Source organism: Perognathus longimembris, chromosome 12 (assembly GCF_023159225.1).
Source record: "Perognathus longimembris pacificus isolate PPM17 chromosome 12, ASM2315922v1, whole genome shotgun sequence".
Classification (NCBI taxonomy): Eukaryota; Metazoa; Chordata; class Mammalia; order Rodentia; family Heteromyidae; genus Perognathus; species Perognathus longimembris.
In genome coordinates this window covers 57,525,231-57,539,609 of record NC_063172.1, presented here as the reverse complement: position 1 = coordinate 57,539,609, position 14,379 = coordinate 57,525,231, and the positions used below count along the sequence as shown (strand labels likewise).

The following is a 14,379-nucleotide window of genomic DNA, read 5'->3' as shown; positions in this document are numbered from 1 at the left end:
ACTTGCTCTTTTAATAACTACACATATTTAAGATATCTTGATGTATATTGTGTTGTAACCTTATTGTATTGTGTACTGTGTTGTAACTTTTATTCTGTGCTTTTTAAAGCATTTCCTCTGACACGGGGCCTGTGGGCTTCACCAAGCCCTGGGCCTAATGTCCTGTGTTTGGAAGGTAGCTGATTTCAGTCTGGCACAGGAGGCCCACTCCCGCCTCTAGCCACTTCTTCAAATCCTGCCTGAGGTCAGCATTCAGATACCTAAACACTCTTGGGCTTCCGTGGCCTTGGTACCATCCTAAAGGTTCTAGCTTTTGCAGGAATACTTTTCCTAGTTTGTTAACCTGAAAAATTCTAATTTGCTTAAATGTCTCCAACTCTTGACAACTTAAGCCATTCCCAGGTCCCTATCACATACCACACACCTCCTGGAATAGACGGTGTGGGTATCTCTTACCCACCACCTATCCTAGCTTCCCTAAGTGAAGGACTGCACATTTCTCACATTAATATACAAACATTAAAGCAATAATACTTAGTAGCAATACCCAAAATACCTTTGCAAATCAATTTTGTGCTAAAAAAAAAAATCCAGAGCTTGGAGGTGTAGCTCAGTAGTAGAGTTTGTGCTTAGCACAAATGGGTATCTGGTTCCATCTCCAAAAATCTCTAAACTGCCTCCCAAACTAGTTCATATTGATATGACATGGCAAAACTAGGACGGCAGCAGACAGGCATTTATTTTTTGTCAGTCCTTGCCCAGGCACTGTCCCCTGAGCTCTTTTCCTCAAGGCTGGTGCTCTACAACTTTCAGCCACAGTGCCACTTCTGGTTTTTGAGAGATTAATTGGAGATAAGAGTCTCATGGGGACTTATGCCTGAGCTGGCTTTGAACTGGGATCCTCAAGTCTCAGCTTCCTGAGTAGCTAGGATTACAGGCAGGAGCCACCGGTAGGCACTCAGTCAGATGCCCATTTAAAAATCTGAATAATGCTAAGTGCTTTGTTCAAGTGGTTCCTATCTGTAATTTCCGCTACTTTGGAAGCTGAGATCCAATCCAGGAGGGCCATAGTCTGGGGCCAGCCCAGGGGAAAAATTTGCTAGACTCCATCTCCAAAATAACCAGCAAAAACTGGACTGGAGGTGTGACTCAAAGGATGAGTGCCAGGTGAGCAAGCAATGTGAGCAAACACAGGCCCTGAGTTCAATGCACGGTACCAGTAGAAAAAGAAAACAGGGGCTATAAACTATATACCAGAGTGATCAGTGGGAGAGGAATACTTTAGCTTTGGCTAGGTTTCTTATTCTGTACATAATTAGAAAGACATGGCAGTCTTAATAATAACCAAATAGGTTGTGCTGTGGAAGGTGTATGCGTGTATAGAACTGCTGGTCAATGCTGGCTTGATTCACAATGTGGACAAATTGGAGCTATACAGCAATGCTACATAATGAAGTACAAGCTGACCGTGGCTCAGGGGTAGAGAGCTCGCCTAGTAGAGGCGGAATTTAATCCCCAGTAAAATCCCTTCCCTCGTTTGGGCAGATTTTGAAGCTTTAAATTAATAAAAAGGGATTTCACTCTTCATGACTAGTTCAACTGTTTGTACTGCAGGGCAATTGAGTTTACATGTAAAATTTCAAGAGATCAATGTTAGCACACTTAACAAGTTCTTTTTTTTTTGGTTCTGGGGACTAAACTCAGGGTCTCATGCATGCTAAGCACACATTCTACCAATGAGTTGTATATACTCACAGTTATTTTTCCAGTACCTAGTTTTCTATATTCCTATAACTCACCTCATTTTCTCTTGCCCTATCATGCAGCTCAAATAATGTTTTGCTTCATGTTCCAGTCATATGTGTACATTATTAGGAGATTAAGGCTCCAGACAAAACCTAACAGCTGCAGAGCTGTGTATCACTCCTTCTTTTCCACATGCAAAAATGATGGAACACACTGTTTGGCTAAATAATTAAACCACACATATTCCTTCTCCTTTCATTGCCATTTAATAAAAAAAGAATACAAACTGGTATATTACAAAATATATTTTACACTGATTTTGCCACAGTAATCTTAAAAACACTAAACTCTGTAAGATAAAAGCATGTCTCAACCAGAGCTATCAAAACTATTATGTATGCTCCTTGGCCCCCCTGCAATCTAACTGCTGGGAAAGACCAAAGGGGGCACCTGCTCCGCAGTATGCGAGTAAGCCCGGCGCGGAAGAGGCGGGAATGCTGGCTCCATCAAGAGGAAGCTGGTTCATGATGGCACGGCCACAAGATGGAACACAAGACAGCCACTGAGGAGTGAGGCAGAAGACATGTATACACTGATATGAAAAAACATGTACTCTTGAAAAAAAGTATATTAAAGGGGGGAAAAAGCATGTTGAGTAAAAGGGGAAAATTACACTTTGTTTTAGGGTATAATGTCACTCTTTTCTGTTCTTCCAAAGAATTATAAATATTATTAGCTGTGATTATCTTTAGGTGTAGGGAGTTTGGGGAAGACTTTTCTTTTTGAACCATTTTGTATTATTTACATTTCTAGCATTAAATATTTAACATTATTAGAGTAGGCGTTAAATGGATGGACAGAATCCAACTCATTCATTGTTTTCTATTTCTTTACATTAAAACTATAATACTTAGCAGGGAGTCAGAGACTCATGCCAATCCTGCTACTTAGGAGACTGGTATCTGGAAGATCACAGTGGAAAGCCAACTTGGCTTTCAAAAGTGCTCAAGATTCCATCTCCAATTAATCAGCAAAGAGTAAGGCTAGAGGTACGGCTCATGGGGTACAGGGTCAGCTAAGGAAGCAAGCTGTGTGTGAGGCTCTGAATAAAAAAATAAACAACAAACCAAACCTAAAAAAGCACAATACAACCACCATCACCCACAAAAACCCAAATAAAAAACTATTGTATTTTTGTAAACATATATACACAACAAAGATGTTAAGACAAAATATAGTTATAAATAAAAACACACATCTACACAGACACACTGAAATTAAACACAAGGGAACACCTCTTTCCATATCAGACAGTTGCCTCTTCTGCCGTGTAACATATGGTTCATAGTTCATGTTCTCCAAAGATGTCAAAGCACTTCATTGATATTCAATACAACTCACGAAGGTCTCCGTATCATGTGGTAACATAAGATACAAATAATAAAGGGTTAATGAGTACAGGTGGACATTCCTCAGTCTCATACAGGTAATGTTGATTACCACATAATCTTTTTGCCCTTATAGCCTCTTATTTAGGTTTCAGAAGCTGGTCTTCGAATCAGATCACCAAAATAAGCAGTGATTGTCTTCAATTTATTGTTAAGAAAGTTCTGTTCTATTTCCACTTGCCCTCCAGGCCCAGCCAAGGATGCCACCTAAAAAGATTAACAGAGGAAGTCACACACACAAATATTAGCTCTAGAACAATTCTTTCCTTCACTTTGGTTCATCAACTATCAGGAAGACTAACCTTTAAGTCCTTCAAATAATAAAGCACTTCAAACACTACTTCTCAGGTAGGTATTAATGCACCAAGTCTTGCTCTCTGGAGTGACATAAGCTAAAAATCTCTGAGGAAGAGAAAATGGACAGATCCTTCTCCGAATGTCAGGCTTATTCATAGAGACCTCTGGAGAAGCAGCCACTTTTTCAAAGGCCTATGTCTCGTTCGTTCCTCATTTCACCCTCTTGATTGGTCAACAGTATTTAATGAGTACCCCTTACATAAAGTAGGATCACAGCAGAAGGCAAAATAGCATTGATTCAGCCAGGAATACTAGTTTCTACACTATTTTTCCCCCTTTTTCTAACCAGTCTTTTGTTCTCCTAATGTGGACCATGTTCTGTACCTGTTGCTCTCTTCTGTTACTATTAAACGTCTTAAAGCTTATTATTGTGCTAAAATATACTGTTTATTTTGAGCTGTACTACAACTCTTTATCAGAGCTAAAAAGCACTTCTGTACCCTCGTAGAGATAACATCAAAATGATGTCTCACCAACACTGGGCAACAGGTGCAATTAAGCTGATAAAGTCTCTTTTGCTTGGATGATATGCTTGAATTCTGGACCTCTACCACTTGAGCTACAGTGCCACTTCCAGCTTTTTCTCAGAATTTTATTGGAGATAAGAGTCTCATGGACTTTCCTGCCAGGGCTGGCTTTGAACCATGATTCTCAGATCTCAGCCTCCTGAGTAGCAAGGATTACAGGTGTGAGCCAATGGCACCTGGCTGCTTGTCTTCTCTGTAAGGCTTCAAATCACCAATGTTTAACCCTGAGTTCTTACACAGATAAGACTTGCATTCTGAAGCATATTATTCCCCATCTTATCTCAGAGATTAATTAACTAGATCTTTCAGCTAACAGATACTGTGGTCACAGCAACAGAAGTGCGATTACTAGGATGGCAGCAGGAAAGATTGCCAGGAGAGGGAATGTGGTAGGAACCCTGGGCAGGCAGGGCAGAAGTCATGCAATGGCAGAGAAAGGGGTGTCTCAAGAATCAGGGACAAGCAGAGAAAGCCTGCGTACTACCATCTGTAAAACTGCAGTTGGATAGTTGGTAGAGGAAGACTCAACAGTCTAGTTTGGTTTTGAGGGCTGAGAACCAGAGGTATAACAGAAACCACACAGACATCTGGTGGGGTGAGATTTACTGTGCATTACTAATGAGCATGTAGTTAAAATTATTTAACTTCCTGTTAGAAACAAAGTTGAAGATAAAGAAATAGGAAGAACCAGACTATTCTATGATATACTCTTCAAAGAAAAATAAATTGATCCACCATTGCAGTAACAATAGTAGCCAAAAGTAATGGCAAAGGACTTTAAAATAACACAAGCTGGCTGTGCTTTTTATCACTTTATAAACAGGGTACATTAAAAAAAGTCCAATACCAAAAACCTTATAATGATTAAAAGAACACATGCATCCTGTTTTTTCATAAGGAACATTTTTTTTTTCTTAAGGAACACTTGAAATCAAAATAGAAATTTAAAAGTAGAATACGGCAGGTGTTTCACTTTGTGTTGTCACAATTCGCTGTATTTTTCCTTTCCTTTTTTTTTTTAAAACTGTTTCTGTTACCGTTTTGCTAATTTATCAGAAGGTCCAAATGTTTGACATAACTTTCATTTTGCATTATTTATTTATGATGCTTTTGTCATTGTCTTTTATACATTTGGGGTTATAAATTATGTAAATGTTAAAATGAACATCTCAAAGAAGTCTGTTCAATCATGAAAATATGAATCTAAATGTATTTTCAAAACTTGGAATATACCAATTTTAAGAATTGAATATATAAGACAGCAATTCCATAATTGATCCTATAAAGAAGAAATAAGCCAGGAATTGAATAAATCCTATTGAATGACATCTCTAGTGCGGATGCTCTGTAAGGCTGACAACAGATTTCTTAGAAATGCTGCTTTCTATTTAACTAACATTGTGTTCCATTTTGCCTCCAGTGGAAGCAGAAAGGGTTTTTTTCAGCTGTTAAATCCTTAAAAAAAAAAATCAATATAATTTATGTAAAAAAAGATCACTCACTTGATATATTTTTGAACCTTTTAAGTACTAATTTTCTTTTTATCGAGTAGAAAAAAAATGTATTTGCCCTAAATCCTTAAAATACAAACGCTATAAAAATTCCTGTATCTTGGAAGCCTTACTGCACATGAGTATTATAGACAGCCAGCAGAGCCTGGTTTCCTTTGTTGTCCTTGAGTTCTTGTTGTTGTTGTTGTGTATGGAAAAGCTGCTTTCCCAGGTCCCACTTACACCCCTAGGCGGTCCCAGGTTCTCTCCAGATCGAAGTGGAGAAGCCACCAGCATGCACACTCCTTGTTATACCTGCCGACCTGTATGTTAACTCTCGGGTGTTTAGGCTTCTGTCTGACTGCTGTTGTGACCCTGTCTGCCAAATGAAACTGACAACTCTGTGGATTACTTGCTCTGTAAGGCGTAAGTGCTGCTTTATGATTATTTTGACATTTCCAAGCGCAAAAGCCAAATTTAAAGTCTCTTCAGCAAAAAAAAAAAAAAGAAAGTTAAAAGTAGCCAAGTAGTAGGCTCACAGTAGCAGTTACTAGGAATGTGTTTTACATTCTATTTGATATCTTTATATGTGACAGTCTGACAGGGGGTAAAAGGAGGAATTCTGAGCAGTTCATATAAATCTAATTGTTTCTCAGTTCATGTGTGTGTGCCAGTGTTGGGGCTTGAACTTATGGCCTGGATATTCTCCTTTAGCTTTTTTGCTTAAGCATGGACCTCTACCATTTGAATCACATCTCCATTCCTGGCTTTTTAGTGGTTAATTGGAGATAAGAGTCCCACAGACTTTCCTGCCTGGGCTGGCTTTGAACTGTGATCCTCAGATCTCAGCATCCTGAGTAGAGAGGATTGGGATGAGCTACCTGGCATCCAGTTGAATTTAGAACATTTTGACATGAATTTTTAAATTAATTTTAATATTTAGCAACCATTAAAGCCCCAATTTCCCATTTATTAAGAAAATAATAGAATTACTTAGAATATTTGTAAAGAAGCCAATTACACAATTTTACTCTTAAAACCTTTAAAAATGCCAATGAGTTGAAATTGGTTATATTTAAAATATTTTCCAAATAAGAGTATCATTTAATGAATTCTCTTATTTGTAAATAGTTCTAGTTATTCAAATGCATACTACTCTATTATTCTCATGGCAAGTTTTAGAAATCTCTCAAATAAACACCTTCTTCCTATCTACTACCTACACACCAATGAAAATAATCCATCGGGGGATGGGGATGTAGCTTAGTGATAGGATGCTTGCTTAGTATGCAAGAGGCCCTGCATTCATTGCCCTAAACTGAAAAAAATAATAAAACAAAAAAGTCCAGGAAAAATCCCTATTAAATATGTGGTGACTGCTGTACGTAGGGCTGTCTCCCTCCCTAGACATTATGGTATTTATTTTGTTAAAAACGTTTTAGATGTTGTGGACTGAATCTAAGGCCAAGCTAACCACATAATTTACTACTGGGCTACACATTCAGACCCCTATAGAATGGAATTTTAAAAGCCAATGAGATCCTGGAGTTCTGCCTTCTAGAAAAAGATACATTCCTTGATTAAATCAATATTTGTACTTACAGACACAATTCAATCATGGGATGGTTTGTTCAAGTATGAAGTTAATTTGTAAATATTTTCACTCTTTTTGAAGAAAAGAAATAGATCAGGGGGGAGGGGAGGAGAAGACGGTTGGCCAACTTCACCCAGAATGTATAGCTTAAGAAGCATGTTAGATAGGTCCAGAAGTTTATCTCTATGCTGTACAGGTTTACTACTGAAAAAGGAGTTTTTCTCATTCCAAGCTGGATTTCCATGATGGTAAAGAAAAAAGAAATGAAAGAAAACCTAGAAGATACAGACATCAAGTAGATAACGTAGTTACTGGGGCTCTCTGAATTGAGGTTCAATGGCAATTTTAGAGAATGAAATTATCTTCACAGAGTTTCTCACAATACAAGAGTTTCAAAATTATTCTGCTCTCAGTTTAAAACCGAGAGCTTGAGTAGTAAGGGATTCATGTCCCAGAATCCCCCTAAAGAAAAAGGGAATCAAGAGATGGGGACTAAAGGGGGAGTGAGAAAAGTGTTTTACTGGCTGGGTGTTCACGCCTATAATCCCAGCTACTCGCAGTAAGATGAGATCTAGTGGGATGTGATTTGAATCTATCTGAGGCAGAAGAGTCCAGCAGGCTCCAGCTGGCAATGACCACCAAAATGAAGCACTGAAGTGGGTTCAAAAAAAGGGTTCAAGTGGTATAGTGCTAGCCAAGGAAGCTAAGCTGGGTAAGTGAAGCCAAGTGAGTATGAGCCCAAATTCAAATCCTAGTACCACCAAGAGGAACAAAACAAAACATTTCACTGGATAATCCACAGAAAACAATTAGCATAAACTCTTACACAGAAGGATTTTTGAGACAGGCTGTTTTTGTGTTGAGTTATGTTTAGTTTAGGATAATAAAAACAGTCTACCACACAATCTACCCAGATGGGCAAGTATCTGCTCTTTATAGACACTTCTATAGGAAAAAATGTGGCTAGAGTTTTAAGCAGCAGACTCATCAACTTTGGGAACCCATCTGTAAGGTTGTTGTGACATCCTGCGTGCTTCTGAACAGAAAGTCAGTTTCTTGGTACCTCCCGTTTCTCTTGGTCTTTTATTACTATCTCTTCTCACCAAACATAGACACATTTTATCTTTTCAGAAGAAAAAAATTGACTTCCTATTGTAATTTGACCTAAATTTAATACCACAAAAAAGAAAAAAATAACTTGAAATCTTACCAGTTTCCTTTCTGATATGTATTATTTTCTAGTATTATTACTCCCTCTACAGGCAGAAAACATGAATGAACTATCAGCTCTAATTCTAGCAGGTTTAAGGAGCCAAAAAGCAGAAATTAAAGAAGTTAACTTTCTCTTTGGGAAAATGTTAATTCAAGTAGAAAAAATTTACTTGAAATTTTACACCAAACAACCACTTTCCAACTATTTATCTAAACATACACACGCACACACAGACAGATTGATCAATCATGCATAAGGGTCATAGTATAGGAGCATAGTAAAGATGACAGTCTCTGCTAAGACAGTTATGGAACAAATAATTACATGAGAAAAGTAAGAATGGAATCAATCGGAAAGCTCAGCCTTATCCAAAACTTTAGAAATCAGTTCTGAGTCATGAGTAGCAGATAATGTATTTAATATAGTGTGACAACTATAAATCTCTTAGACATGCCACTGAAAGCATAGAAAACACACAAACATAAAACATAGACATTTGTCTTCCTATTATATACTTGAGTTCAAAGAGAAGACTGAGATATTCTGGAAGAAATACCTGAAACATCAAGAAGCACAGATATGGAAGATCAACTATGCCCCTAAAGAGATGGGAGAATATGGTTGAGGGACTAACAGGAGATATAGTTAAAATTATTCCTGGCCAAATGAAAGGTCTTCTTGGCCAAATGAAAGGTCTTATCCCAAACTTTCTTTCTTTTTTTTTTCTTTTCTTTTTTTTTTTTGTGTCAGTCCTGGGCCTGAGCACTGTCCCTGGCTTCCTTTTTGCTCAAGGCTAGCACTCTACCACTAGAGCCACAGCGGCACTTCCGGCTTTTTCTATATATGTTGTGCTGAGGAATTGAACCCAGGGCTTCCTGTACACAGGCAAGCACTAGCACTAGGCCATATTCTCAGCCCCAAAAGGTCTTATCTCTATAATTCTAGCCAGGCTTAATTCTCAAGGCAAGGATCAGTCAAATCAGACAGTGGCTAGTTGAGTTATATAGCATCTAAACAACACATTTAGTCAATGCATTGAAAATACATCCTTATCAAAGCCCACAGTGCTGATTTGTGTCCATGTTCCCCTGGAATGGTGGAGAGGAGGAGGTGTAACAGACAGTACGTCCACAACATGTATCTATCTGCTGGATACTTCCAGCAGATAATTATAGTTTACAACACAGTCATATCTCACAAACTGGTTCTTTAATGAGGAGATGTCCTGCGTCCTTTTTCTGTCCATTCTTTCTAACAAGTCAGTGGCCCAGAGAAATCCTGCTTAGCTAGGCTTACCTGGTCCACATCAGCATTCCTTGGAAGAAAATAAACAATATTATTAGTGATCTTCTGGGAAAGTCTGAAAATTTCAAAGGTGAAGTGCAGTTAAGGAAAAATAAAAGTAGTCTTTGACCAGAAAAGCAGATGTTTTTTATCAGTAATAAGCCATATGCATTTTAGTATGTAAAAGAAATTTAAATCCTTCAAGGGAGTCTATCTGAAAATTAAAGTCAGTTACTTAAGACTCTTAAGACTGGTTTGAGGAATCAATTTTCAGATAATTCCAAACAATAAATCTATTCCAGTTCATATTTTATAATATGTCAAGTGACTTTTGGCTTTACATTTGCTATTCCTTTTAAAGATCAACCAACTTTTTTTTTTTTTAACATTACCTGGGTTTTTCCTTTTCCTTCTTTGGCAAAAAACCCTGAAATCTATCAAATGCTTTTTAGCATTCACCAGTTTCTCTCTCACCCACACGCATTCTTCTCCCACAAGCAATTTTAAACTCTTAGGACTTCAAAGGATATCCGTCAGGAGACATCATTGTCCTAATGTCAAAGGTCTCTGCAGTGGCGTAATCTGGCCCTCCCCATGGTGGGCTCAGGAACACAACGTCAGCCCTTAAACCGGGAGCCAGGAGCAGGAAATCTCCACAGATGAACTCTATCTTATCTGCTATGCCATAAACCTCAGCATTATTACGAGCAAGATCAATCTTCACAGGGTCAATATCAATGGCAATCACTAAGAATCAGAAAAGAAAAAAGTCAGTTGACACCGAGTTTGGTTACATAGGAGAGTTCTTTTGTCCAACACTATGCTGATATTCTAGTCCCGCAGACTCTTACCTCATAGCTCTTAATCAGAAGTGGCGCTGTGGCTCAAGTGGTAGAGTGAGTAAAAAGAAGCTTAGGGACAGTGCCCTAGCCTTGAGTTCAGCCCCAGGACTAGCAAAAAACAAAAACAAAAAAACCCCTCCAGTGTTGGCTAAGTGAGCAAGGTTAAGTGATACTGCGGGGCTGTGAAGGGAGTTGGACTGGGAAAACATGGAAGAAGCATTCTCCCTTTGGCTTGGGACTCAGTAGTTATTTTCCTTTACCCAACTATACTAAAACTACAAAGGCCTTGGCAATGGGTTTCTACTTGTTAAAAAACAAATCTATCAACCTATAGTCTAGCTACTCAGGCGGCTAAGATCAGGAGGCTCAAAATTTGAAGCCAGCCCAGGCAGAAAAAGTCTGTGAGACTTCATCTCCAAAATAACTAGCAGGAAGCAAGGTGGCAGGCATGTCTGGAATGGTAAAGCGCTACCCTAATAAGCAAAGCTGAGTAAGTACAAGGTCCTGGGTTAAAGCTGATTCCAGAAAGAAAAAGTAAAATTAATAAAAATATACACTATAAACTGCACGTGTGTGTGCGCGCACACACACACATACACTCTCTCTCACACACACACTCTCTCTCTCTCTCTCTCTTCCAGACTCATTGGCTTCATCAGGAGCAGATATTTAATTTTAAGATACAATGTTAAAACAAAGATGAATTATACAATTTTTGAAGAAAAATAGTTTTTCAGACAATATATATTGATTTGACCTTATAGGAATGGCTCGTAATTATTCCTGGCAAATGTGAAAACAGCTTTTATCTAGGCTGCTATGAGACTGTGAAGTTAGTAAATGATCCTAAAACCAATGGTACAGTAAGGTCACTGCATTTTTATCTAAACCCCACTGTTTTCCAGAATCACATTGCATTTCCCCAGCCAATGTCAAGAATGTAATGTAGGGCTGGGGATATAGCCTAGTGGCAAGAGTGCCTGCCTCGGATACACGAGGCCCTAGGTTCAATTCCCCAGCACCACATATACAGAAAACGGCCAGAAGCGGCGCTGTGGCTCAAGTGGCAGAGTGCTAGCCTTGAGCGGGAAGAAGCCAGGGACAGTGCTCAGGCCCTGAGTCCAAGGCCCAGGACTGGCCAAAAAAAAAAAAAGAATGTAATGTAAACTGTAATAGGATTCTTCTGAAATTTATTAAAAGGGAAATTATCATTGACTAATATGTATGTATGCTAAGAAGATATCAAAGAGAAAAGTATCTTTAGGGTATGGCATTTTCTTTTAAGGTATTGGGCTCTTTTGTTTTTGAGAGAGTATTGTTAACTTTGTCCAGGCTGGTCTTGAAAATGCAATCCTGCCTCTGCCTCCTGAGTAGCTCGATTTATAGTTGTGAACCATATCATCTGGCTTGTCGTTTGAGAAAGGATCTCACTTTCTCCCCCCACCCCTCCCATTATGGACTCAAGCAACAATCCTCCTATCTCTGACTCCTGCACAGTTGCAAGTACAAGTGTGAGCCACCATGCATGGCCCATTCCTTAGTAAAGGAAACTTTCTTTCTCTTGTTTCTATAGTCAAACATCTATTAAGATGATTTAATGTTTTAAAACCAAATAATCAACCACTAAATCTCTGGAAAGACAACCAAAGAAAATGAAAAACTTTCACTGAATAAACTGGAAATAAAACGGTTCTCTTCCATCAGTGACTAATTACCTCTTTTTCCTGTTAGGGCGAACTGAATGGTATTTCCTCCAACTCCACAGAAAGCATCTACTATAATGTCACACCTGAAGGACTGACTGACCCGGCCAGCAATGTGTTCAGCAATCTTCTCAGGTGTAACTGAAAACCAGCCTTCTGCAAAGGAAGGGGATCTCTGTTAAGATCTTCAGTTGCAAGCCAAGTGAAAACAAAACAAATGTTTTAAAGAATATAGCACACATTTTGAAAAAGCCTTCTCTTTTCAAAAAAGTTGAAGTTAACTTGTTTTAAAGAAAAGTTTAGCAAAGCTTGTTATAAAAAAGGAGTACCATTTCTAATTTTTATACAAGTAAACATTTCAATTCTTAGACTCATCTAACTCCCACTTCTCCAGTAACTGTACCCAACATGGATATTTCTGTTCAAAGCACTAAGAACTGCTGATAAGTTAGCAGTTCTAACTGATTAGCTTCCACATACCAGTGCGTTTCCCAAGTATTTCAACTTCTAATGGAAAAGCAGTGTCCCAGTTTATACTGGACGTGCTGGGGAAATCTGCATGCTTTTAAGGGTTGAAAAGTAAAAGCTGGTAACGTAAGTATTATGTTAACATTTTCAGAAATGTCCTGTGCTTATTCTGGAGGGAAGGAGATACTGTTCTCTTTCCCCAGAAAGGCATTTTTCTCTGGACAAAATGATATGCCAAATTTCCTGTCTCCCTTTTCTCTGTCAATAAAATTTTAAATGGCTCCATATTTCTGGAAGATTAAGAGTATAAACTTCCCCTAATCCTTTTGGTGCCTGTCCTGGGGCTTGAAATCAGGGTCTAGGCACCGTCCTTGAGATTTTTTTGCTTAAGGCTACTGCTCTGCCACTTGAGTCACAACTCCACCTCCAGCTTTTTGCTGGTTAACTGGAGGTAAGAGTCTCATCAACATCCTGCCTGGGCTGGCTTGGAGCAAAGGTCTTAGCCTCTGGAGTAGCTAGGATTACGGAGGTGAGTCACTGTGCCCAGCTAAACTCCTTTTATGGAACTTCAAGTTTTTCCTAGTTCTAATGAACTGTAATGAGGAAGTAGAGGTGAGGTTCAGGTAGCAGACCATCAGGCTACAGTGAAAAATCCTAGCAAACACCCTAATTCAAGCCCCAGTACCAGCACAAACAAACCATCCTTAAAAATAATGAACTGTTATAAATTTCCTGCCATAAATATTTTGCAAATTATGATAGAAAACTATAATGAGTTCCAAAAACCTACTATAGATCAAGACTTTCTGGCTCTAATAGTTTAATAAAGACTAGTATTTAAGCCAGGTGTGCCAGAGGCTCATACTTATAATCCTACCTACTCAGGAGACTGAGAACTGAGGATTGTGATTTGAAGCCAGCCTGGGCAGGAAAGTCCGTCAGACTCTTATCTCTAAAAAACTGCTCAGAAAATGAGGGACAAGGCAACAAACAGTACAAGAAATGTATCCAATGCCCAACGTATGATACTGTAACCTCTCTGTACATCAGTTTGATAATAAAAATTTGAGAAAAAAAAAAAACTGCTCAGAAAAAGCCAGAGGTTGTGCTGTGGCTAAAGTAGTAGAGTGCTAGCAAAAGCTCAGGGACAGAGCCTAAGCCCTGAGTTCAGGCTCCAGACCCAGCCCAAACCAAACAAACAAAAGACTAGTATTTAGGAAATCTTAATGAACATAAATGTCAGTATGCAAGCAAATTGCTCATGATCAGAATAGAAAAGGCTCAAAAATTAAAGCTCCCTAATGCCAGTTAATTAAATTATAATGCCTGGCATTTAATGTTAAGTCTTCAATAGCCCTTTCTCTTAATAACCTATTCATTACTTTTGGAAGGCACTACAAATATAGATTAAACCTCAATCTAAGGTTTCAAAAATATATAATACCCAAATTGAAGGCTACTGTTCAGAACATCAATCCTATGGCAAAGTAGGCTGGGATGTTGGCCATTGGCCAAGTCAAGGTCATGTGTTAGGCCCTGGGTTCAACCTCCAACTTGGGAGTGGGAATGGGAGGAACTTGACAAACTCTTACAGATAAAAGGAAACTAGAGGAACACGACAAATAAATGTAATACATACTCCCATACTGAAAGAAAAAAAGCTATATAAGGAACATAATCACGACAATTCATGAACATGAAGCCTTG

At 38.6% G+C, this 14,379-nt stretch overlaps 1 protein-coding gene across 2 annotated transcripts in view; it reads right to left on the bottom strand.

Moving 5' to 3' along the window:
- Positions 1-1,970: 1,970 nt before the first annotated feature.
- Tgs1 (trimethylguanosine synthase 1) overlaps positions 1,971-14,379 on the bottom strand; it is a 31,024-nt gene continuing 18,615 nt past the window's right edge. For both annotated transcript variants that reach the window (XM_048358352.1, XM_048358351.1), the window contains exons 10-13: positions 12,217-12,360; positions 10,190-10,406; positions 9,672-9,750; positions 1,971-3,401 (exon numbers count right to left, since the gene is read on the bottom strand). In XM_048358352.1, coding sequence (XP_048214309.1) covers positions 3,279-3,401; positions 9,672-9,750; positions 10,190-10,406; positions 12,217-12,360 — 563 coding nt within the window. In that variant the 3' untranslated portion in view covers positions 1,971-3,278. The remainder of the gene's footprint in view (positions 3,402-9,671; positions 9,751-10,189; positions 10,407-12,216; positions 12,361-14,379) is intronic.